The sequence below is a fragment of the Acromyrmex echinatior genome, chromosome 2 (genome assembly GCF_024713525.1).
Source record: "Acromyrmex echinatior isolate Ae372 chromosome 2, ASM2471352v2, whole genome shotgun sequence".
NCBI lineage: Eukaryota > Metazoa > Arthropoda > Insecta > Hymenoptera > Formicidae > Acromyrmex > Acromyrmex echinatior.
Window position 1 is genome coordinate 17,122,380 of NC_141853.1, and position 25,144 is coordinate 17,147,523.

Consider the following 25,144-nt stretch of genomic DNA (forward strand, 5'->3'; position numbering starts at 1 on the left):
ATTTTAGTTATGATAGCATACGTTAAATAAATACTCGAGACGTCTTCGTCATGACAATGAAAAAAGAAAGATACGAATCAGATGCGAATTCCGAAACCAGAGAATTCCCGCAAGGCCCAAACACCGGAATCGCCGATTATGCCGACAGCTCCGGGATTACCATTGTTTTCTATCCTTGGATATGTTTTACGATCATTGTGCCGAGAATTAACCCGGGACTTGATGCCACTGGGAATGGAGAAAAACGGCAAGGCGCGCGGTGCGATTCGCGAAGAACCAGATTAGACGCGACCGCCTAAAAAGAAACGGCGGCGCGCTAAATCAGAAGCGAATCTTCGAACTCCGATGCATGTAATGCCCATATCACACTATATTCAAGCTATAAATGCTTTGAAGCACTCTTTGAGTGATTTTGTAAAATTCTTTTTTCTGAGTCAACAAAGCAGTCTGAAAGTAGTCTAGGTCTACAAAGACCAAGTAAAGTTTTAAGAAATTAATCAATCATAGTTGAATTGAGAAAAATAATTGGTTGTGATTGGTCCATTTTTTATGGCTTTACGGTTTAGAACAAAATTGAGAACCTGGATTTAAGTAGCTCGCATGTTATGAAATTATGCTCGTATTATACTAACGATTGGAGATTGCGTTTCTTGATCAATCAAAAAGAAGCTATTGGACAGCAAGTTTTTTTTTTAATGGATCAAGAAACGCAATCATTAGTATAATACGGGCATAGCATAGGATGCGATCCACTTAACATTGTAAATACTTCATTGATCAATCAGAAAAAAGAATTTTATGAACTGACCAATCAAAGAGCTTCAAAACATTTGCAGCAGTAGATCGTAGTAGTAGCACTCTATGACGGTTATCGCACTAGCGATTAGAGATTGTGTTCACATTTACATCTCTTGATCAATCAGAAAGGCTGAGAGAGAGAGAGAGAGAGAGAGAGAGAGAGAGAGAGAGAGAGAGGCAACTTCTTTTCAATATTAGAACCTTACATGAAATAAATCGCATTTATAGTCCTCGTGATGCGATAATACACATAAAAAAGAAAATCATTTCAATTATATCTTCCCTATATAATTGTAATATTGAGAAACGAGTGAGAAGATGAGAAGCCACATTGTGGATGTCGCTTGTTTTAGGAAGAAGAAAACAAAGTTTCGAACCACGATTAAATGCAAAAGAAAAGCCGTCCCCTCTCGTCCTCGATCTCAGAACAAGAGAAATTTTGCAAGAAACAAAGAATTTCTTTTGCGGAATTATGCCGACGCGAGTATTCTTGTATCGTTCTAAACTTCTGGATAGTTTGATAGATGAAAGATTAATCACAAGTGTAGATGGCGAAAAAAAGACTATAAGAGGAAAAATCGATATTAATTACACACTTTAATGAATAAAATAAAATTAAATCAGCTAGAATGTCCGAATAAGCCAATAAACTTAAAATGTTAATTTTGCAAACGATCAGAAATCGATGCGATCGTCCTCAATAAAATTACCGGAGAAGATCTGTTTAGCTAACCGATAAAATAAAAGAAAAGTACTTCCCGCGGGAGAGAATGTCGTCAGACAGATTATCCTCTTTTCGCGCGAATTCGACTCGCAATTGCGCGCGAGGGAGAAGATTCCTAATAAGGAAATCGTCGTGACGATATCCTGCGGCGAGAAAGGACCGAATTGTCGCTACGGGAAATCAAATGACAACGGATTGCCATGGAGAATCGAGACGGAGACTAAGTTCCGAACAAAAGATCCAAATGAAATCAAACTATGCGATCGAGATGGAAAGAAATAGAAAACTTTGGATGTATTGAAAAAGGCTTCGGCTTGATCTAGGGATCAATACAACATTCTGGCACTTTGATCTTCATTAGAGAGGAAATTCTTCCCCATCCAGGAGAAGAAGAAGACTGTCACTGTATAATTAAGAAATTTCGTTGCCATTTTTATATCAACATATATTTTAATTAATTATATATAATTATTTATTATTTAATTATATACTTAATTATCATATACTTATTTTTAAAACTCATAATAAAATTGTTATCTTTCCTTCGAAAAATAGAATTAAACAATTAGCATCCATCGATGCATTGTCAACTATTTTCTAAATTCTTTGAAGTGGAATCTCACTTTAAAGAGTGAAAATTGAGTTAATGTCTTGATAAAGAGTGGCTTAATTTTCAATCTTTAAGAGTGAGATTTTACTTTTCAGAGTGATATTCACTTAAAAGTTTTAGAAAGTATAAATTAACTCGTATTTTACAGTCAACATTCCAGGGTTCATCAATTCAAAAAATTGAATAATTCTAGAATTCGAGTAAGAAGCTTCAGCTATTTTAATATCGGAAGACTAATCGAGATCGACATAATTTCTCCGTGTTTGTATTACGTTATTTGGGCAACGTAACGCAAAAATGTGTCATCTTGTTGATTTATCATAGAAACGTGCGACATAAGAAGTCTTTTTCTAGTATTTACGGCGAGAATCAATTTAAAAATCGAACTCACCGAAATCCGTTGGTTTCTATCAGTTGCCTCGTGTATGGATAATAAATAGCTGTATCAAGGTCGTGATAAATGACAGCAATTGTAAAAGAGAAAGATAGAAAAGTAGAACGTCGCTGTACCGTGTTAATTTCGTCACGAGCGCGCGACTATCATTTTTATTATCATCTCTCGCCAACAAGAAGACGCAATGCTCGTGGCAGAGGCACAAGATAATCGTGTCTTTTTTGCATCCAATACGAGAAGTTATCAAGGGCTAATGATCCACTAGGGACTATCGACTTTAATTAATGACGATATTAATTAATGACGATGGAAGATAGAATGAGATAATATCGAGATAATATCAACATTCGACGATAATATTGTTTCACAATGTAATAAAAATAATTCAAATCCTCTCTCTAATCCTTACTACGAAAATCAAATTATAACAAACGTCAAATCTTTTTGAATATAATAGATACGTATTCACACATATCATAGTGACTGTGTTCCAAAATTCACTGCCAGTACTGAAAATGTATAATATACATAAATTGTAAATTTTCAACGCTAGCAATGAATTTTGGAACACAGCCATAATGAGTTTACTTAAACTAAATAAAATTTAAATAAAAATAAAATAATATAATTATCGAGCTCTTTGTATTTGTATATGATCTTCGTAGAAGCTCTGATTAAAGTTCATATTTATGCAAAGGAATCATCATTAACTGTGATTAGAAGAGTCAATGAAATGTTGTGAAATTATCAAGAAATTTTTTTTTAAAGTGAAAAAATTTTGTTCGTGTGCAAAATCGACAAACGTTGGCAAACATCGATGAACAAAAATTCTTGTAACATTTCGCATTACGGTTTGGAAAACTCGAGGAACTTGCGGAAACTGCTTCAATGATCTCATCGCGCCAAAGGTCAGGAAATCTCGCGGCGTCGTCGATGACCGCGCGAAATTACCTCGACCTGGGTAGAATGGCGCCGTTTCACGACGAAATCGACCATCAATCTGACTCACATGAGAGTTGGGTAAATGTACGAATAAAGTTTTATTCGTAGGTAAAAGTAATCATTGTTCATTTTAAATAAAAACTTATTTGTGCACTAAATGAATATGATATATATATATATATATATTACATTCGAAAAAGTTTTATTCGTTTTATTCAGATTATCAATATGAATAATTATGAATAATGATTATGAATAATCTCCATATTGCTTAACATCGATATTCTCTGCTGCATATGAAAATTTATTAACAGTTTATAGAAAATGTATTGAAGCACAAAAAATCCTCTTCGTATCAGATTTTTAGAATAATTATAAATATATTTTTATTGTAATGATGACAGAATTTCTGCATTGGAAAAAGTCTCATGGTTGCATTGATTGGAATTCTAATAGATGGACAAATCAAAATTTTTCTTTTAATCTATTAAAATTCTAGTTGAGATAATCAGATGTCCAATTATGATGAATAGAATTCCGATTGATATTAATGATTAGAATATGTTGGTTCATCCGTTCTCAATTAGAAATTTTTTTCAGTATGTAATCTTTGTTGTCAAATAAAATGACGATGAACACGAATATAAGAATATGAATAGTGAAGATACATAAGGAATAATTTCAAACTATAGGATCATCAGTAGTTACAATGAAACATTTAGCCAACACTTAGCCAACGCTACGACTGTCAACTGACGGCAAAGATTCTGTCAATCTAAGCCATCATTAGCAAATCATTAGATGAACTGTCTGACAAATAACAGTCAAAGTTTTATCAGCCAGTATTGGGGTCATCACTGGTAAATGACTGGCTAAAATGACTGGGACTATCATTTGCTAGCACCGACTCCAAATTATCATCAAGTATTTAGCGAATATTGAGCCAATATTGCTCCAGTATCTGAACTATGGCAGCCAGAACTGGCCCAGTACTGGACAGAGTGACAGAGAACCTTATATGGGTAACAAATCAAATTTTACTCACATACCAAGCTTAAAAAATTTCATTCTGATTATAAAAAATTTCCAGTACCTCGCACTTTTAATGACAATATCAGTATTATTATATTATCATTGCACAGGTATTATATATAATAAAAAAAGGTGCGCGGACGGCAATATAATAATACCAATTTGACGACAAAAGTTATAGAATCGGGGTACAGGTAACTCACCGAGGACTCCGAAAAGCAAGCGTACTTGCTTCATTCTGAGGGTACCGCGGAATACAGAGATGGACCCGGAGTTCACGAACAAGGAAAACGAAGATAATGGAGCGGAAAGGGGAAAAGAAGGAAATATGTGAAAGAAAAGGGCGGGGAGTGGGTGGAAAGGAGGAAGAAAGGAGGCAAAAGGTCAGACTGGAGACGTAGGGTAAACGGGGGCGGGTTACGGGTGTCCGGATCACGGACGATGGAACCAAGAAGGTTCGTCGGAGTGGCGAGAGACGGAGAGCGAGGGGGAGGAGGGGGAAGTTAGTGTGGTGCACGTTCTTTGTCCGATACTTCACGGAGAACGGACGCTCTCCTTCGCTGCCTCTGGTCGCGCAAAAACGAGTCTAGTTTCTTAGGAGCGCGCTCCCTCCCTCCCCCCTCTCTCTCTCTCTCTCTCTCTCTGCCTCACTCTGCTCTTCTCTCCTTAGCGCGATGTGGCGCGGCGCGGCGCGGCGCGACGGCGGTTAGTATTTCGCTTTTTGCCGGCATTGTAATCAAGGAAGGGTTAGGTGAGTTTTTGTCGCCCCGCCGCGCGCCACCCCTTCCCTCTTTCTCTCCTCCATGGACAAAACACCGGGCAGATGGACTGACTCGCCGTTCGAATCTTTCCCTCCTTCCCTTCTCATATCCTTCGCGCTTCTCTACTGTTCCTCGGCCTTGTTCTCCTTATCCTTCGCGTCCTTTTACCCCGCTTCGCCACAGCAATGCAGCCCCCAAACACGCCTGGCTTTCCTTTTTATACCTTATGCCACTTTGCACCACCGCGCCTGTCGTTTGCCCCCCTCCCCTCCCATCCTTGTCTTTCTTTTCCTCTTGTACACTCTTTCTATCTCTTGTGTTTCTCATAGTATGTGTCTTTGTTCGATTTCTAATCTCTTCTCTCCTTCTTTCTTTCTTTCTTTCTCTCTTGGCTTCCTCATCGTTTCGTTAAGCCGCGCCAAAAATTCCCTCAAGACTATCTACAAACTAACTATCTCACCTCTTGAAAGAGCGTGTGAGAAAAAGTGGGTTTTTGCTCGATCAGCGAGAAACGGGGAAATGCTAAAATGATAAAGGAAGCATAGATATGAGAAAAGACACAAAATTCCCATAGATTATAAATTATCGACTAATTAGAAGAATTAAGATATGTTTTTGAATTTTTGAAAAAGTTTTCAATTTTTAATTATTCTAAAAAAAACATAATATTATAAAAAGAATACGCTGATATATATATTCTTTGAATGAGTATTTTCTGAAAAGCAAAACGATTTAAATAAAAGAATTCAATTTTCTCAACAAAAATATACGGAAATTCCAAATAAATATTATCTTTGGTAAATCGAAAAATAAAAACGGGCTAAAAGATGAATAAAATAAATAAACGTACAACAACCGTTGAATATACAAACAAGATTCATCATCCTGTTTTTCAGAAAGATTTCTGTCCTAGTTGGGAGTATTAAATGGTCTTCGAATGGAGGTCGTTTAAAATCGTCATTGGTATTGGTCGGGTAAGTAATCTTAAGTCCCAAGGGTGCAGCCCATATTCCAACCCCTCGATGAGGGGTTTAAGCCCTTCCTTATGTCGCGGTTCTCCATTCAGCGACTAGTCGAATTATTATAAGGGTACAATTCGCGCCATTTTAAGGACATATCGTGATCATATGTATTAATATACATATAATGATCATATATATTAATTCTAAAATTAATTTAATTTAAATTTTTTATATTTATTCAATCTCTCTCTCACACACACACACACACACACACACACAAAATGTTAATTTAATTATTTTAATAAAATTAAGAAAATATATAAAGATCTACAAATGTATCTTATAACACATAATGCCGAAGAAATATAATAATTTCACGAATATCAATGCAATTAATTATGTAATTCAATGTTCGTATTGCAAAATATAAAAAAAATTTATAAAATAATAAATATTAAAAGTTACATCATTTAAAATTTTTAAGGTTGCTAGTGATAAAAAAACCATCTATTATAATATAAGAATTTAAAATATTTGCAATTTTTTAAAAATAAATATAAGTGTCTTAAGCTTTTTTTACTTAAATTACATCGTATTCTCTTCCCCCTCTTAAATATAATTTTATCCATACTATTTTTCAATTGATCTATGTAAGTCATGAAACACTATAAATTTCCACGTATAATTTTTATCGACTTTAACGCATGTAACGACACTCACTCACTCACTCACTCACTCACTCACTCTCTCACTCTCTCTCTCTCTCTCTCTCTCTCTCTCTCTCTCTCTCTCTCTCTCTCTCTCTCTCTCTCTCTCTCTCTCTCTCTCTCTCTCTCTCTCTCTCTCTCTCTCTCTCTCTCTCTCTCTCTCTCTCTCTCTCTCTCTGAATGATAACTATATATTAGGTGTTGGAATTAATTCGTAGCGTTTTACAAGTGATGGGAAGTACTTTCATTAATGTATTTTTTAATGCTCATGTGAAATAAATAACATTCTTTCATTAAAAAACGCTACGAATTAATTCCAACACCTAATATATATATATATATATATATATATATATATAAGATAAAGGAATAAAGAAATTTGAAAACTGAAAGATATCGCGAGAAGCCTGTAAAAATTATAAATTAAATTCGTCATAGTACGAATATAAATTTCAAAATATTTCAGTAAAAATGTCAGCGTTGAAGTTTTTGTTTCTCACAAATATCATCGTGTTATCTGATAACAAACTAGATTTTTTTTAGCGCTTAAAAGACTGAATCAATACAATCAATAATTATTATTATGAAATGTCGCGAAATCTATGTATGTTTCGAAATATACAATATTACTCTCTGATTTTTAACGCGATTTTTAATTAATTATAATCGGCCAACAACCGCACTGAAAAAAATTCATGTAATTTTACATGAAAATTATATGTTTATGACTGGAAAATTACCTAAATATGTAATTTCCATGTAAAATTACATGAATTTTTTTCAATGTGTGATGTAACTTTATTAATATCAACTTTTATAAATATTTTATAATTATTTATAAATATACATTAACAGATACTTCATAATTTATTTTTCAAAACTGTAATATCTCTTATTTTTGTTAAATAATATTTTTTTGACAATATTAATTCAATTACATTTCTACTGTGTTTTTATCCATTTTTATTAAAAAAAATCAATTTTAATTGCTTAAAATTTTTTTTATAACTTTATAATTGCTTAAAATTTTTATTAAACTAATCTGTTGGAAAGAAATAGTACATTGTTTTAAATTATATCACGTTTCACTCTACAGTTTCATAGGCACAAATGAGCATTTGTTTAGATAAAAATGTTATTGAGAGAGTGTAAAAAACTGGTTTCCCACAGACCTCTTTTGAATAAATGATTTTTTTCTTTTACGGAAGACCCTTTTTTGACCGCGTAGAAGCGAAAGGGTTAGTCGCGGAACTGAGGGGTTCTTTTTTCAGTGGACGAGCTCATCACCTGCGGGAACTAATCGACGTGTCCATTGTCATCGTTAATCTGTATCTACACCTGTAGTCAAGTAAGCGGCACAGAAGCCTCATCGCCATTCATCACGGTTCCTTCTAAGCCAGAATATATGATTGGCAATCGATCACTAATCAAATTAAAATCACATATATCAAAACTTTTAACAGAAAATTAAATGAAATGAGTAAGATATAAGATATAATCCGGTTAAGAAATGAATATAAATTAATATCGAATTGAACATGACGTAATCTTCGATAATAATCAAGCGTTGAACATTACATAATTGTCTGGTAATAAAAATATAATTTCTATAATGAAGATTTATTGTACAAACATTTTTACACAAATGGCACAAGCGGGTTCCTCCTACCGCTACCGAGATAGTAGCGATAGGTGTCACCTGGAGGAAGTGACTGATCGTGGGATACTCGAGAAAGATATCGTCCTTCATCCCGACGAGCGAACGTAATGTCTTCGCGTGTGACTCATGCAGATCGAACGGCCCCGAAGATAGAACGGAGAAAAAGTTGCCCCCATCGCAGTCGTCGCCGTCGCCGTCGCCGTCGCGAGGGCCCCCACGATGGCAAAAAAGCCGAAAGAACGTCCTCCACGGGGGCAAAAACTCGCTGGGAATGGAGCGGAGAAGAGGTAGCCAGCGCGCCGGAATTCCTCCCGAGATCTCTACTGTTTTCTCTCTCTCTCTCTCTCTCTCTCTCTCTCTCTCTCTCTCTCTTTCTTCCGCAGCCGGTTCTCCTTTTTTTCTTTTCGTATTATCTCGCAGTAAGGGACGATGATATGCATATGTGTTGAGCAAGGATGGAAAGACAACGACAGAGAGAGAGAGAGAGAAAGAAACAGCCGCGGGGTCATCGGATGGACCCCGAAAACGGATACGGACAGGCGCGGGCGCATCCAAGCATCGCGCTACCGGATTATCGCTTAGAACAAAAAAATGCAGACAAACGGGGAAGCTCGTCGCCCTTTGTCCGCCGATAGGGTGTGTGGAGCTGAGACCCGCAATCCTTTTAATTTATTCGCGCGCATCGGCGCACTCCTGTGGGAACAAAAGCGGATCCAAGAAATGAAAAAAGAAACAAGACCAGTAAGGTGATGGTAAGAATAAGGGATGGTCGTTATCTATCATCAGCATATGCGAGACGATTATGAACGTTTCACACTCGTTATTGCATCGATTGAATTTCAAGGTGTCGGGATCAATTAAATGATCTGTCGGCAGTTTTATTATTCTTGTCGATATTCGCACATAAAAAAAAAATATATATATATATACGATTCATAAATATACAAGTCACGCACATAAAACTATTTTTTCAAAATTAGGAACATTTATTAAAATTGAAAGTTATTTACTAGATAGCTTAATCGTCTTGTGTTATTTTATTTTCATTATTAACCCTCTGTCTGGTATTTTTACATCCTCCGTCTAATCCAAGGGGATTGAAAAATTTAGTTTTATCGATTAGAGTACAGTTTCAGATATAGGTAATACACAGCAGACATGATTTTGTTGAAGTATCTATTTAAAAATTTAGGTAAATATAGATCTAAGAATATAATTTTGTTTACCGCCGAAAGATAATATGTAGGTAATCTTAATAATATATTTATAACGTAATTACGAGCAATGAACAAAAAAGTTTTGATATTCTAGCAACCTGAATGTCTTACAAGGATTCGTTTCCAATGTGTTATCGACCAATCAGAAAATTAGCTCAAAATGTTATAAGCCAACATAAAGTCATTGTTAGAAATTTATTAATAAGAATTATTAATTATTATTAATAAGAAATTTGCCTTAAATTTATATTTCACCGCCATTATACACAATGAAAAACCTTATATTCTTATACTAGATAATTCTAACAACATATACAAAATTATTTTGGTTCAACAAAATTATTTTCAGATTTTTATCCAGCTAAATTTTTAAATGTCTCAGCACACACACACACACACACACACACACACACACACAAAAGCCCATTCTTTCCATACTCGCTTAGTAGATGAAGCCTTTCCCGAAAGGATGAGCAAACCTCGCAACGGTCGGTCAGCAGCAAGATGTACAAACGGAGGTGTACTGTTCTCTCGTCTTTGTACCCAAGAACACATCTGACGCGAACCCATTCATATTCGTTGCTCGAATTAGGCGTTTATTCGAGTGCAGCCACCCACCGGTCGTACCCGAGCACGATGATCGTATTCAGATTAGGCTCGACAGAGAACTCTTTTTGATTCCGGATCGCGAGCGATCGTCCACCAGGCATGAACGTACACAAAACCTAGGGTGATTCGATCGGGAGGAAAACCTAGGATAAAAGCAGCTGCGGTTTTCCTCCTTCCCCCCGATTGCGTAAAGAGCACACTATTGCATGTCACGCAAACAACTTCTTCGTGTAGAATCATTAAAACCAGATAACGTGTCCTGGAATGGTGTTATCATAATAATGAATAAATTCATTGCCATTTGAAATGATACAGTAAAATGTCTAATTGCGTTTGCCTCAATTATTTAAGCATCTCTACTCTTTTCTGTAGAGTTAAAAGTAGATAAGAAAAACATGTCGATAAATATCATTTAACTTCAGAATTGATGGTAAGTCTATTGTGTGTGTGTGTGTGTGTGTGTGTGTGTGTTTTGCACCTGTTCAATTATAAATCTCTTTGTCAGAAAAGTCAAATAATTCAATTTTTTTTATATAGCTATACAAATTTCGATTATTCTTATAAAAATATATATTTAATTCATAATACGGCTATTATTAGACACCAAGATTTAGTCTCGACAGCATTTAGAGGTTTCTTCACTTAACTAATTTGATATTCATTCTTTTTTTATACACGTTATTTATGTCATTTTAGTTCCTACAAATTAATTAATGCCTTTGAATAAATTAAATAGATCTCAACGTCAGTAACTGTCTACAGATTTTTAGCTCCAAAGAGAAAAAGATACCTTCTCGTAGTAAAGAATATGGTTTGATTATCCCTTCTTATTTTTTCCTTATTAATTGTTTCTTATTTCTGGAAAAAAATTGTTTCGAAGATAACCACATTATTTCAGATTTTTCATGAATTGCATCTATACTTAATAGTTTGTATATAAATATATTAATACAATAATACTTGCTTTTAGATAACTATATAGTTAATAAGAATACGAGCGCGAACAGAGTAGAATAATAAGAGATATACCGAGGAATGATTAGAAAATCGCCGGTGCACAGACACTATTAAGACGAGACAGCCCCGTGGACAAAACTGGCTGTAAAGCGGCAAACGACAAGGTGAAAATATTAATGACCGTCGAGCGAATGTCCATAATAAGTGCAATAATGCCCGACATGGTTCGATGTCGGGCTACGCTAAGCAATTGGCGGAGACTTTCCATCCGCATAAATAAAATACATTGTACCGAGCAGTCATTAATGTTTTCAGGGCGAATTACGATTTTATACTTCGTCAAAAACGTTTTATAATATCTGAGCAAAGTCCGATAATAAATTTCTGATCGAACTTTAATTATCTGACTTAATGCATACGACAGTCGTAAGTATCTCCATGTAGATTTATAATACGTTTTTCTCCGATTTAAACTTTATGAGTATGTCTGCCAAGATTGTCATAAATTCCTCATTTTTTAATTCCATAACTTTTCTCTGATTTCCAAACAAAATTTCTTGATTTTTCTTAATAATACAATATTTTCCTTTCAATAATATTTTGAAATTTTTTTATATTTTTGTCCTGATTTGGAAACTGTCAAATATTTTCTTGAGAAAGCAATTTAACATATCAATGTTAATTACTATCAATGATACTGACTGCTTGCATTTAATTGTTATATTGATAGTATTCCAAAACTGTATGTGTAATGTACGTGTATATATTAAACTTTAAAGCTAAGAATTTTAATTTTTCAGGAAATTTTGCAAAAAACCTGATTTCCCTAATCTCTAGTTGTGTGACATCCTGATTTATACATATTTAGATAATAATGTATAGATAATTCTTAAGATGATACTTTAACAAAGTACCATCGAGTTACTATAGAAATGTTTAATTTTTTTATATAATGAAGTTGAATCGAAATTGACGTGTGCAAAATTCTACGGTAGATTAACGATGAAATAAGAAAGAAAAAAAATGTTATAATGTAATCTTTCACGTATAACTTAGTCAAAGAAGCGTCTGCGAGTCTTATCTATCACTAACTGCACACAAATCTTACTACAGACTTTTCTATAAAAAAAAAAAAAAAAACGAGATTATAATAGTTTAAAAAATTACGATTTTAATGGTCACAAAAAAGTAATAGGTCAATGGCCATTCTGGAAAGATATTTACGTGCATAAACTTGCATATAAATTTAACCTCGAAAAATAAACATAATCTCATCTTGTTTTCGTTCGATGAAGATGCAGCTTTTGATTTATTATCGTATATTCCATATTATTTTATTAAAATATGCATATAGTTTTAATATTTTATCCAAATTATGTAGATATTTGTAATTTTGGGTGGGCCCTGATGAGGCACCCCAAATTTTCGGCACTTTATTAAAGAACTACTTTAAGTGTATACAAAAAGACAATTTTACTGCAGTATCTAAAAATTTAACTACGTACCGATTTCAAAATAATTTTATTGATTTATCAAATTAATTATACATATATAAAGACATTAATTAAAAACTAATTACTAAAATGTCAAAACGTCTTACATTATTGTTCATCATGCTTGAAATTCCTGTGTAATATTTTGATATTCCAACAAAATATATCTAGCTAAATTTTGAGATACTTTAACAAAATTATTCTTTCCGTGTATTTTCAGAAAAAATAATGAGAGAACTTTTTATTATGATTTCTCAACAAAACAAACAAGGACATAAATATGACAAAAGGACATAAATAATAACTCCTTCGAGATTAATAAAAAAATATTGATATTTCGTCTTGCAAATATAGCCATATAGCATCGAAGATAAAATTTTTCGGTGCAAAAGATACAACGTAATTAAGAATATGTAGACGAGTTCTTGAACGCGATTAACCGCGCCGCGTTTGACTTTGTTCTTTTTCCCCTTTTTATAGGAATCCGCGTGCATCAACGGCGCAAATTTTCCGACGTTGTAATATGTAACGCGAAAGAGAAAGAGGGAGGGAATGCGAGCGAACATGCGAGACTGGCCGAGCTCTCTCGCGTCCGACGCAAAAAAGCTACGCTCGCCAAGTTTTCTTAAGCGAGGGCACGAGCACACGGCAAACTTACCGCAAAAAAGCGAGAGCTTTTTCGCCGTGCATCAGCGCCAGCGCCGTCATCAATAGAGAGAGAAAGGGAAGACAGAGGGAGAGATAGACAGAGCCTCTTTTTATCCCGTGTAAAACGTATAATGTCGCCTATCAAACAGCCGCGTGGTAATAACGCGCGTGTTACGGTAACTTTGGTCCGTTTATAGTAACTTCAGTTGTATTCGAAAACTTTGTTTATCTTAAAAAAAAAAAAAAAAAAAAAAAACTTTGCAACGAAAAATATAACAATAATCCAACAATATATATAATTAAATGTTCATTATTTTAAAAAATTATATACAATAAAATTAGAATAAAATTAAAATTAAAAATATAAAATTATATGCAATAAAATTAAACTATAATTAATGATTTTAAAAAGAATGTAAGAGAGAGGCACGATAGGCTCTCTTTCGCAATGAACGGTTCTTTCTGTCGTAATTTCGCCTTTCGCAGAAATATCGCGGGGCAAAAGCGCGCGCTTTTTGCTCGTGTACATCGTCGCCGTCGTGGTGGTCAACGCGCTTACACGACCGCGCCGAGCCGCGCCGGCCGCTCGTAAGAAGTCGGCAAAAACGCAACGTGCAATAGTTGCACGCCGGCCAAGCCGGCGGAAGAAACGGCATGGTTTTTACCCGACGCGTCGTTTCTTGCTAACCCCGTGAGTCATGCCGCATCTCGCGAACGGACAAAGCGCGGCAACGCACCCGAGAATGCCTGGCGATATGCCGCGAATGCGCGAGATATCGCTGAGATATCCAGAAAGAACCGAAAGAGTTCTTCGATATGGAAACTCCGAAATATCAAAAGTGAATCAACGAGATTCGTATTTATGTCAAAAGTATTCAGGGCGAAGTACCCAATTATGTATCGAAAATGCTGTTAATTAATTAGTGCTTCTCAGCAAGAGACACAATAATGCAGTGACAAGATTACTACAAATTCCTACAGGACCTAAAATTCTATAACTTTTTCCTGATTTTCAGACAAAATTTCATAATTTTCTCTGACTTTTAACAATATTTAGAAATTTTTGTATTTTCATCTTGATTTAAGAAACCGTTAAATGTTTTATTGAGAGAGCAATTTAACATAGTGATGTATAAATTACTATTAATGTTGCTTGCATTTGATCGTTAAATTAAAATTAGTAACTCCAACTGCATAGGTTACATACCAAACTTCTTTAAGACCAAGAATTTTAATTTTTTAGAAAATCTCTGACCTTTCCCTATTTTCTCGAATTTTTCTTGATTTTCAATTTTGTGACAACTCTAAGTAATCATTTTGTCTTTTGTTTAATAAACAACAAGCATGAAATGATTCACTATGCTGGAAAAAAATTTTTCATTTGACTAAAATTAATTTAATTCATCTTTATTTCTTTCGATGTAGAATTTTCGATGTATATGTATTCAAGTAAAAAAATATTATTATATTTGACTTAAATACACTGAGAAAAATGTCTAGTTGAAAATGATCGAATTAGATGATTTTGATTATATCATATAAATCGGAATTCTGATTATCTCAACTAGAATTCTAATAATCAGAAAATTTTGATTTTCGTCCATTTTCAATCAGAATTTCGATTAATGTTCAACCGAACATTTTTCTCAGTGTACACACGTTCTCCAACAAGAGAAATAAAAATAATTGAGTTCAGTCAAATGAACAATTTTTTTTTCTCAATACTATACTGTGTCTTTTATTAAAAAGCACTCAACATGCTTCATAAGATAATAATAAAAAAAATATCAAACACACAATGGAAAAAACAATTTTGCTAAAATATCTAAAAATTTAGCTAGGCATAGATCTAAAAGTAATTTTGTTATATCATCAAAATAACTACGTAAACAACTCAAGTGTAATGAATAATACTGCAAAAAAGCATTGCTCATTATGCTTGAGCATTTTAATATTCCGATGGAAAAATACTCGAAATAACTATTTTAAGTGTCCTACACAATTACTTTAATAGCTTAACAAAATTATATTCAGATTTATATCTGACTAAATTTTTAGAGACTTCAGCAAAACTTTTCTTTCCGAGTAATCTCAATGCTCCGATATCAATAATAAATCATTCCGCATGATATCAAATAATGATACCAATAAAAATATGTCCCCCGTAAATAAAATATTATGCCTCTCTCTTTCGTTGAAATATATCTCACGGGATAAAAATATTGTGTTTTTAATGAGTATGTTTTTGCTGTTTACTAATTATTTGCTTCACTTGCTCCCGCTTTGTCACGTTAATGTTGCTAGTAGAAACGGTAAACATTTCCCGCAAAAAAGCGTCCAGGGGCGTTACACAGCATCATGTTGTAATATACTACTTCTAATCATAGCTTCCATATGAAATTATATTCCATTGGTTTTTAATGGTGTCACGCGACACAGTACAATTGTGTCTTATTAAGGAGCTTCCTCTGTGACCGAAAATCACAACTCGATCATTCCGATGAAGTAAATCTCCGACAGAGCGGAGATGAAAATTCAGAAAATTACGAAGAAACAAATAACGACGACAAGAAGCTTCGCCTGACCGAAAAGAATTTTCGATACAAGCGACATATCGAACTCGGTCGAGTGCTTTTTGTCGCGATGCACCGAGTTGGGCACCAAGTAAAACACCCGAAGTAGACGAAGACGAGAGCTCGGCCGCGGTTCGTCGAGATAGAAGAAGAAAAATCCTGTTTTTCTGACGGGAGCTTTTTATCGCTGGCATGACTCATCCAGTTTCTCGGCGAAAGAGGGAGAGAAAGAGACGCACGCGCACACATATATACATATACTCACACATAAAAGCGAGATGGCCCATGGTAGCTCCTCGGTCGAAACTTCTTCGCTTCGCCGGGAGGTAACTGCTGGCGATTACGTTTCTTGCGTAAACTCGCCGGCGAGAGAGCAGCGTTCGCTATCGAGATGCGAGTCGCGCGCGCGGTTTAGAAACGAGCTCGCGGATATACGAGTGCGATAGCGGATCGATCTGCAAGAAACGAGAAAATAAACTGGCCTTTGGCGAGAATCCCTCACGTCAAAATCCAATGGCCTCCTCGCTTTCCTCGATAAATGAACCGGTAAATGCTTCCTGCGCCTAGTCCGATACTTTCTGGATTACAATATTACTTTAAATTTATTATTATTTTTTTTTTTAATACGGGCTTTCACACGTTTATATCAAAGGTTACACCACAAAGGATCACTGAAATTTAAACTTCTTTATTTTTTTTTTAAATTTTTTTTTTGAGTGTTAGGATAATTACAGAATACTTGAAGCTATTGTCACAAAGAATCGTAAGGATAAAATAAATTAGTACTTAAAGAACAGAATATCTCCAAATAAATTTAAGTAAAATGTAATCGAATTGACGCATTCAGTAAGCATCAATGATAATAAAATTAATAATTGTGATTATGATCACAATTTATAATAAAACTAGACTCAAATAAGTCTAACCACGTCGTGATAGAATAACCATTAATCAAATTAATTGCATTGACGCGACAAATTCTTAAAGTCATTATTAATAACTTCACTAGCATATTTTATATAACTTTGCTAAGAGAGAGCATATAAAATATTTTGAAATAGATTAAAGATTTAAATAAATATAGATATTTAAATAAGTATGATACATTTTTTATATTATTCAGATATTAATAAAACTAATATTAATAAAAATGATCTATAATCGTGAGAATTCAAACTAGTATTCTATTTATAACTTTACGTGTCGCAATATGGAAAACAATTCAAGAAACAAAAATAATATACACACATATAAAATATATATAAAAATACAACACGTATCAAAAATGTATAGAATTATAATTATAAATTACAGAGATGTGTCGAATTTCTACCTTAAGAATTGATGCGAATTATTAGATCATCTAACTTGAGCCGCAAAGAAAACAATTATCGAGAATAACGTTTATTTGCGATGCGCACGATCGAAAATTATGAGCTGGATGTAATTAACGAGCGATTTCATACCTATCGGTTTGTATGAAATCGATCAGACACTCCGATTCATTTCATAAATTGGCCGTAAATCCGTGCAAACGTATGCGTTACGCGTGTTTGCTATTTTCTCGCGGATGGTATCAATATTAAACAAGCTTTATTTCGTCAATGAATCAGCTGATTGTAGAGATTGATCGCAGCAGGATAACCGGCTCTCCTTCGTCAGCTTTGGTAAAATATTGAAGCGAGACAAGAGTAGTGCTCTTTGGAGCACTGCTCTTTGTATCTGGAGCACAAAAAATTAACGCACTTCTTACTGTATTTTAGTCTACGTATGTAAATCATATACATACTCCCTCGTGGACCGTTCAAGTTTATGGGGGTTTTAATGGATGAATTTTACTCTTAAATCGATTCTTGACGGTTAGAGACATTAGCCGAAAGATTAACGGTGTTATTCGAACTGGAACTAATGTAGTAACGGGATAATATAAGCATTTATTAATTCCCGGAGAGAAAAAAAAATGTGAAAAGAAGACAGAAATAGGAATAAGATACTTAGAAATGATTGTAGAGACAGATAAATTTTTGACCAACTAACTTTTGTCATAAAAACAGATGAAAAATATAATAAATGTGATTTATAAAATATTTAATATTTTTTTTCATTGTAATTCAAGGATACATTTTACAAATTGAAAATCCAAAGTTTTTGTATTACAATCTTCTTATCAATTGATCGTTCAATCACTCGAAAATAAAAGTATATTAAATCTTTTAATGAAACTACAGAATTATTTAATTTTCATTTATATAGTAAAATGTATCTTTAAAGACAGTTGCTTTCCATTTATATCAAAATTCAGAGATAATTCTCATTTGTGACATCATCATGACTTCAACTGAGTTTTTACAATCTGCATAAACTCATGTATTTTACTGAGCCTTGTTAATTCACATTAAAAGTTAGATTATAAATCCATTTTGTTACGTGATTGGCTAATATTAGCAGAAAAAGCAGTTTTGAAACTGTTCTAAAATTTTTTATGAATGGTCTCATGATTGGTCTATATATTTAAGTCGGTATTCACAGTCGGATCTTATATTTAAGACCGTCTTAAGACATTACTTAAGACAGTCTTGAAATAAAAACTGACTATGAATACCGGTCTTAGATCCAATGAGGAACTAAAAGTAAAATCAATCATATTAAAGAATTTTACAACAGTTGCAAAGATGATATTTTGTTGAACGTGTCCTTATCATCAAAATAAATAAGTAATGACGTCATTAAATATAAAATAAATTACATAACTAAATATAAAATAATTACATAACGTTAGACTACTATTATTTGAGAAAATAGAAAGCAACTAATATACCTATTTTTCGTTTTAAATTACACGCAAAAAATTGAAAGGATGCGATTAAAATTCAAATTCTCTCTGCCTGAATCGTCGAGTAATTAATTTAATTTACTTTAATTTATCGTGTATACACAAAAAATAATAGTTAATATTTGCGTTGTGAATTTCAATTAATCGTATATAAACAAAAGAATGTGTATAATACAAAAGTCTTTTCAGCGTTAAATTATGAAGTATGTAAATGCATCTTCGATTTCTGGTCGCAAAGTAGACAGTTTTCCAAGCAACTTACATGTGCCGTTGACATTCCTGCTGAGTATCCTGGGCACAGCGGTGACCGGTACACCGGTCGGCTGCTGATGGTTGCTGGAGGGGCTGGCAACGACGACGACTGGGTTCTGAGGGGTGCAGGGTGCGGACGCGAGGGTCGCGGCGGCGGTGGAACTGCCGCCACCGCCGCCGCCGCCGCCGCCGCCGCTGTTGCCGGTACCGGTGACGGTTACGGCGGTGCTTAGCGCCGAAGGCACCGGCGAGGGCGTCGCGACGCCCCGCGTCGCCACCGCCACCGGCGTCTCTTCCGCGGCCGGCGCACCGACAATCACGCGCGCGTCCATCGCGGTCACCAGTGCTACCTAGGGCAGCGGCAGCAGCAACAGCAGAAGCAGCAGCAGCAGCAGCAGCACCCGCTCACAGCAGTGCCCCGACGAGCACGGGCTTCCAGGTCGACCACGCGCGCTGCCGACAGCATCCAACGAGGCGCATTCGATCGCCGCGCTTGCGTTCGCCCCGGAAGAAAGTGGAACGTTACAATGACGAATTTGGAGAACGCTCTTTCTCTCTCTCCTTCTCTCGATCGCGTTTATCGCGTCGCGATGCGGATCATGATCTCGCGACTTGACAGGTCCCAGTCTGTGTATGAGGAAGCGATTTGCAATTCACTCTCTCCCGAAGTAGGGGAGAGAATGTAAATGCGAACGTTGAATCTCACGCTGATTCTTCCCCGTGGTATAATCGTGTGTACAGCGCGATCAAAAGACGATAATCCGTCACCCCGTTGCGCGCGAGAGCAACACCGACGCGTTTCGAACGATGGCGCGGTGCACATTGCGCGTCGCGCGGCGAATACGCGGCCGTTCCTTTCGCGCTGCCCCCCCCTCCACCCCCCCACCACTGCGACGTCGCGCCGCGCGACACCGACGCTTCCTCCCTCCCTTCCTTCCTCCTTCTCCCACTGCCCCAAAAGCGTTGACGGCGCGCGACGGTTCCCGGAATCTTCGTCGAAGCGGTTGAAAAAAAAAAATGATCGGGAATCGCTTAACCGTAATTCTTGTTAATTCCTATAGTTAGCTCCGTTATTGCCACACTTGAGATATGCAGATAAATTTACATGAAATGAACGGATGGAAAACGTAAAATTTCCCTGTACAACGCTTGTTCTTCTTAGAAAATAAATGAAAATTTAGGAAAAGTTGGTCTCACTACTTTAAATATGCGTTATTTTTAATTACATCGTTTCATAGATTGTTAAATTCGTTAAACGGCATTTATAAAGGATTGATAAAAACATAATTATTTAATTAAGGAAATGAAGGAATAGGTTAGGATTTTAATTTTTGCAATAAAATATTATCATTTTTTATTTATGATAAAACTGAGCTATTTATATACATAATACATAAGTTGTACTAGTTTTGAATCCACAAAAGATATTTATTCTATAAATTATAAAAATTTGTACGAGAAAATTGCTGTTGATCTTTCGATAAAGTATATATTTTTATATTTTAGATTTTGTAGATAAAATTTTACGTGTAATTTACAGTTAAAAATTAAGATATATTGTTATTGAAGATATTTTGCTGCATGAATAAAAACTCGATAATTCAATAGTTTTATTTTGTTAAAAAATAAATAAATAAGTAAATTCTTTATATATAAAGAATTTATTATTTTTATAAAAATCATACAAAAAAATGCAGATCTAGCAGCGATAAGTACACACTCAGAAGAAAAAGTAGTAAAACTGGGACACCCTGTATGTCATGGACAAAGCGTAGTAAACAAGACTAATTGCGTCAATGATCGAGACATAGATACATGTTGCTTTTGTTTGATTTTTATGTTATCGTAGCTTTAAAGCGTTAAGAAAATAACGACAGGAAACATGCAGCTCCTGTTACTGCCGCGTATTAATTAAAAATTTTATGCTAATTATTACATCACACGTTTTCGAATTTTTCCAAGGCTGAAAGAATCATTCATTCGAGTTCTTCAAAGAACATAAAAAGTTTTATACATCATGACTTCTTTTGTAAAGATTATAATGTGCTTGAAAATTAGATACTAAAAAGTTGAAATCACGCCTATTTATCTCTCTAAAATTATTTTATCGATAATAAATCTTCTGATACAAAAAAAAATCGGAAGTTACAACGCATTAACGGATAATAGACTATAAGAATAGTAGCGATATATGGTATATAATTAAATCTTAACAGGAAACACGCATCGTATTATTTTTTATAACGCACAATGCATAAAGAATATCATTCCATCTAAATACGATTTGCAGCTACACGGGGATGCGTGTAGATGGGTCTAAAAATTAACGAACGACGCGCTACGAAGTCGAGAGTAGTTATCTTTCGCGTGCGACGGATAATCAACATTGTTGCCCGGCTGTTCGTACCCCGGGGGGGTTAAAATTCGGAGCTAGGGTACGCCAGGACGAGCCATCATCAGCCACGTGAGAGGCGTGGCCTCGCGGATCGGCACGGAGGTCGCATTCCGGTGCAAACTCCGGCACGCGGGGGTCCAGAAGAGAATGATGCGAAAACCGTGATGTCCCCCTCCCTCTCACCGACAAGAACCGCTCGTCTTACTAGTGTCGTCGTGGTGTACATAAGCTCCTCCCTGGCCCTCGCCGTGGTAGTCGTAAAAACGCGTCCCTGCCTCGCACGCCGCCCCTGTCGCCGTGGCTGGGGAGGGGAGGCGGAGAGGAGGGACAGGACGACAGGGAGGGCACACACCGTAAAAACCCATCTTCCCTCGTGCCCCCCTTTTCGCCGCGTCCCCTCTTTCAGCTGGTTCCACCGCGCAACCCCTGTAGACGCGCGACCTCCTTACCCCCCTATCTGAGCCCGAGGAACCGACATTTTTGTAGGGTGGTACCCGAACCCCCCCGGCATGCGGTACCCTGCAAAGTACGCGTCCTACCCCACAGTCTTTCTCCCCACTCGTCGCTTCTTCTTTGGTGGCGCACGTTTTGGCATTTGAACGTTAAAGGGTGGGCACAAGCAGGAAAACCGCGATGGCACATGCTTACCCCAGGGTGATCCCGATTGTATCCTCCGGGAGGATAAATGTAAAGGGACTTTCATTCAGGCCTGGAATTAAAATTTCAGTAAAGGTGTCTCGTTAAACGCTCGTCTGATTTTTTCGTATCTCCCAAGAAATATGTCACGGTGAACGCAACAATCCCTTTTTACCAAATATTCACCAACATTTTACGGACGCATAAAGATATGTAACGTAATAGTGTCAGCGTGATAATACGTTTAATCGTGTGCGCGGAAACCAGGAACGAACGTTATATTTCTTGAAATCTCGCATCCTGGAATCTCGGTTTCCTCCGAATCCGCTTTCCTGTCGCTCCCTTCTCCCTCCCTCTCACAGTCTCTCTCTTTCTCTTTCCTCTCTCTCTCTCTCTCTCTCTCTCTCTCTCTCTCTCTCTCTCTCTCTCTCTCTACCCTTTCCTTTCACCATCCCTTCGTCGCTTCTCGCGGACTGCTCTTTTTCCTCCTTCGCCAACATCGCTACGATTCTTTTTGCCGCCCCCTCATCGCCAGACCGCCGCCAACCCTTGTACACCCTCCCGCCCTCTCGTATTTTTGCCCCTTTCCCTCCCGCGCTGTTCTCTCTCTCTCTCTCTCTCTCTCTCTCTCTCGTTCCCCACTCCCGCAGCCTTTCTCCGGACCGGTAGGAAAAGCGCGAGAGACTTTTATTTTCGCACGTAGAAAAAGCAAGGCGGAAAGGGAGGTTTTGCCAGCAGACCGTTACTGCGAGGCGGACGTTTTTTGCGACAGCTCCGTAATCCGTGAAAGGGTGAGAGAGCGCCGGGAGAAGCCAAAGGCGCCGCGATGCTCGGCTCGCTCGTTCATTCGCTCGCTCGCTCGCTCATTCGCGATTTGCATAGAGCGATCCGGACGCTCGACTCGTAGAGACCGACGATCGCTTTACGTTGCGCGATTGCATGAGCGTTACAAGGTGGATGCGCCGGTTAATTGTTAGATAATTCGATTTCTTTGCTATGCGGGGTATTGTCCATTATTGGTACTGGAAGAGGGATGGTTTTACGTAAAATCGTTAATCCCATTATGATTTCGCGTAAAGAAAGAATACGTCGAGGGTATCGAATTATATTTCCTCTTTAATTAAAAAAAAAAAACGTACATTTTTTTCAAATTAAACCTTCACCATTCTGTTGCGTCTACATCTACATAAAAAATTTAATATCTAGATCTAATTTTTATTATTATTCTTCTTATTCTAAAATTAGATTGTTTCTTATACTCACTTTTTCTCGAATCTTTATTGCATTTTCTTTCATAAATATGCGTATAGTGTGTGTGTGTGTGTGTGTGTGTGTGTGTGTGTGTGTGTATGTTCGCAATGTTGAACTCGATTTCATGGGTTTGTCAAATCCAAATAATTGCACGGATCAATTATCTTCACGAAATGTCGAATGTAATATAATGTAAACGAATGGATTAAAATATATTGAAATTTGTATCTATTGATTAATGCAGCCGAATGCGTACTTTAGTAGCATTCATAATCCATTTTTACTTTTTTTATATTCAATTGGATTGAAAAACCGCATTTTCTATTCAGAATTTTGAATTGAGCAGTATTCACGATGCATTTAAAGAACTGACATTTTTTTAGGTTGAAAGGCATGAAAATGTGCTTCATGTAATTCCTATAAATGAATAAAATGCATTGGGATTGAAAAGAATTCATTCTAACGTTCGCGAATGCGTACTTCTGAAAATCTAGATCCATTTCAATCCATTCTGGATTATTGAGACCTCGTTTGTTTACGTACTCGAGGATATCGTCGATATGTGCGCAATATTTTTGAATCATATTCTGAATTCATGAATTGACTTCTATGCTTAATTATTTGTTACAAACATCGAAAGACGTTTCGCTTGTTTCGAAAAAATAGAGAATGAAAACGATTTTTACGATACTTATCTGATTGTAATATATGAAATAAAACTTGAGATAATATTTTTAAGAAATTATGATAATATGAAAATTATAAAATTGAAAATTATAAATCTAATATGATAACATCTCACTGTCATCGATGTTTATTATCTCTTTTTAAAAAATGTCAATCGTCTCGAGTCTATTTGAGAAGCTATTTTCGTGATTCTCGCATTTCATTTAGAAAAAGAATGCTAACATCTTTAACATTAATGAAAAGTGAATTTTTGAAAATTTTTGAGAATATTTCCGTATCACGTGAAAAAAAAAAAGAGTTTAACGGAACGTGCTTAACGAAGTAGCACACTTCCTTGGCCGGAAATATGCAAATTTATCGGAGGAGAGAAAGAGAGGAGCCTGAGAAACGCTTGGGAAAGGGGTTGCACGATGGACAATTTTTTGACCAGAGCATAATGTCAACCATAGAAAAACCGACAGAAAAACGAAGGGATAGGCAACCGGTGAACATTACTATGCGTGAGACTTTCATTCGAGATACTGCAGTATAACGCAGCTGCTTTATTTCTCGTGAAAATCAAACACGTTTTGATTCGCAAACTTTCTCGAATGCATTTAATTTTTGGAAAAAGAAATCAGGAAAAGATAAGAAATGTTTTCATCAATGAGTTGTGATGCACCAATTAGCAATTCATTTCAGATAATTAAAATAATTAAGTGCGTCTTATAAATAGAACTGATAGAGTTATTACGTGAAAATAGATATATGAAGTTTTTTAAATGTATTAATACAGTAACCAGATGCATTTAGCATTAACGACATTTTCTATTCAATTTATATTATTTATATAAATATATCGTTACTTTTCTTTTCATAAAATACCGATTTATCGAGACTTGCCGTTGTCACCAACAGGTGTCAACAATATCCAATCTACCTGTAGAGAGAAGCCTGATAGTGAATATGTATTTATTTTATCGGTTGAAAATTCATACATATTCGCAGTAATTTATAATTTTTG

General features: G+C 35.8%; 1 protein-coding gene across 4 annotated transcripts in view; it reads right to left on the reverse strand.

The window, feature by feature from the left end:
• Positions 1–20,011, reverse strand: part of nab (NGFI-A-binding protein homolog) — a 32,788-nt gene extending 12,777 nt beyond the window's left edge. For all 4 annotated transcript variants that reach the window (XM_087403495.1, XM_087403494.1, XM_087403497.1 and 1 more), the window contains exon 1: positions 19,183–20,011. In XM_087403495.1, the coding sequence (XP_087259621.1) occupies positions 19,183–19,504 (322 nt within the window). In that variant the 5' untranslated portion in view covers positions 19,505–20,011. The remainder of the gene's footprint in view (positions 1–19,182) is intronic.
• Between the last annotated feature and the right edge of the window lie 5,133 nt (positions 20,012–25,144).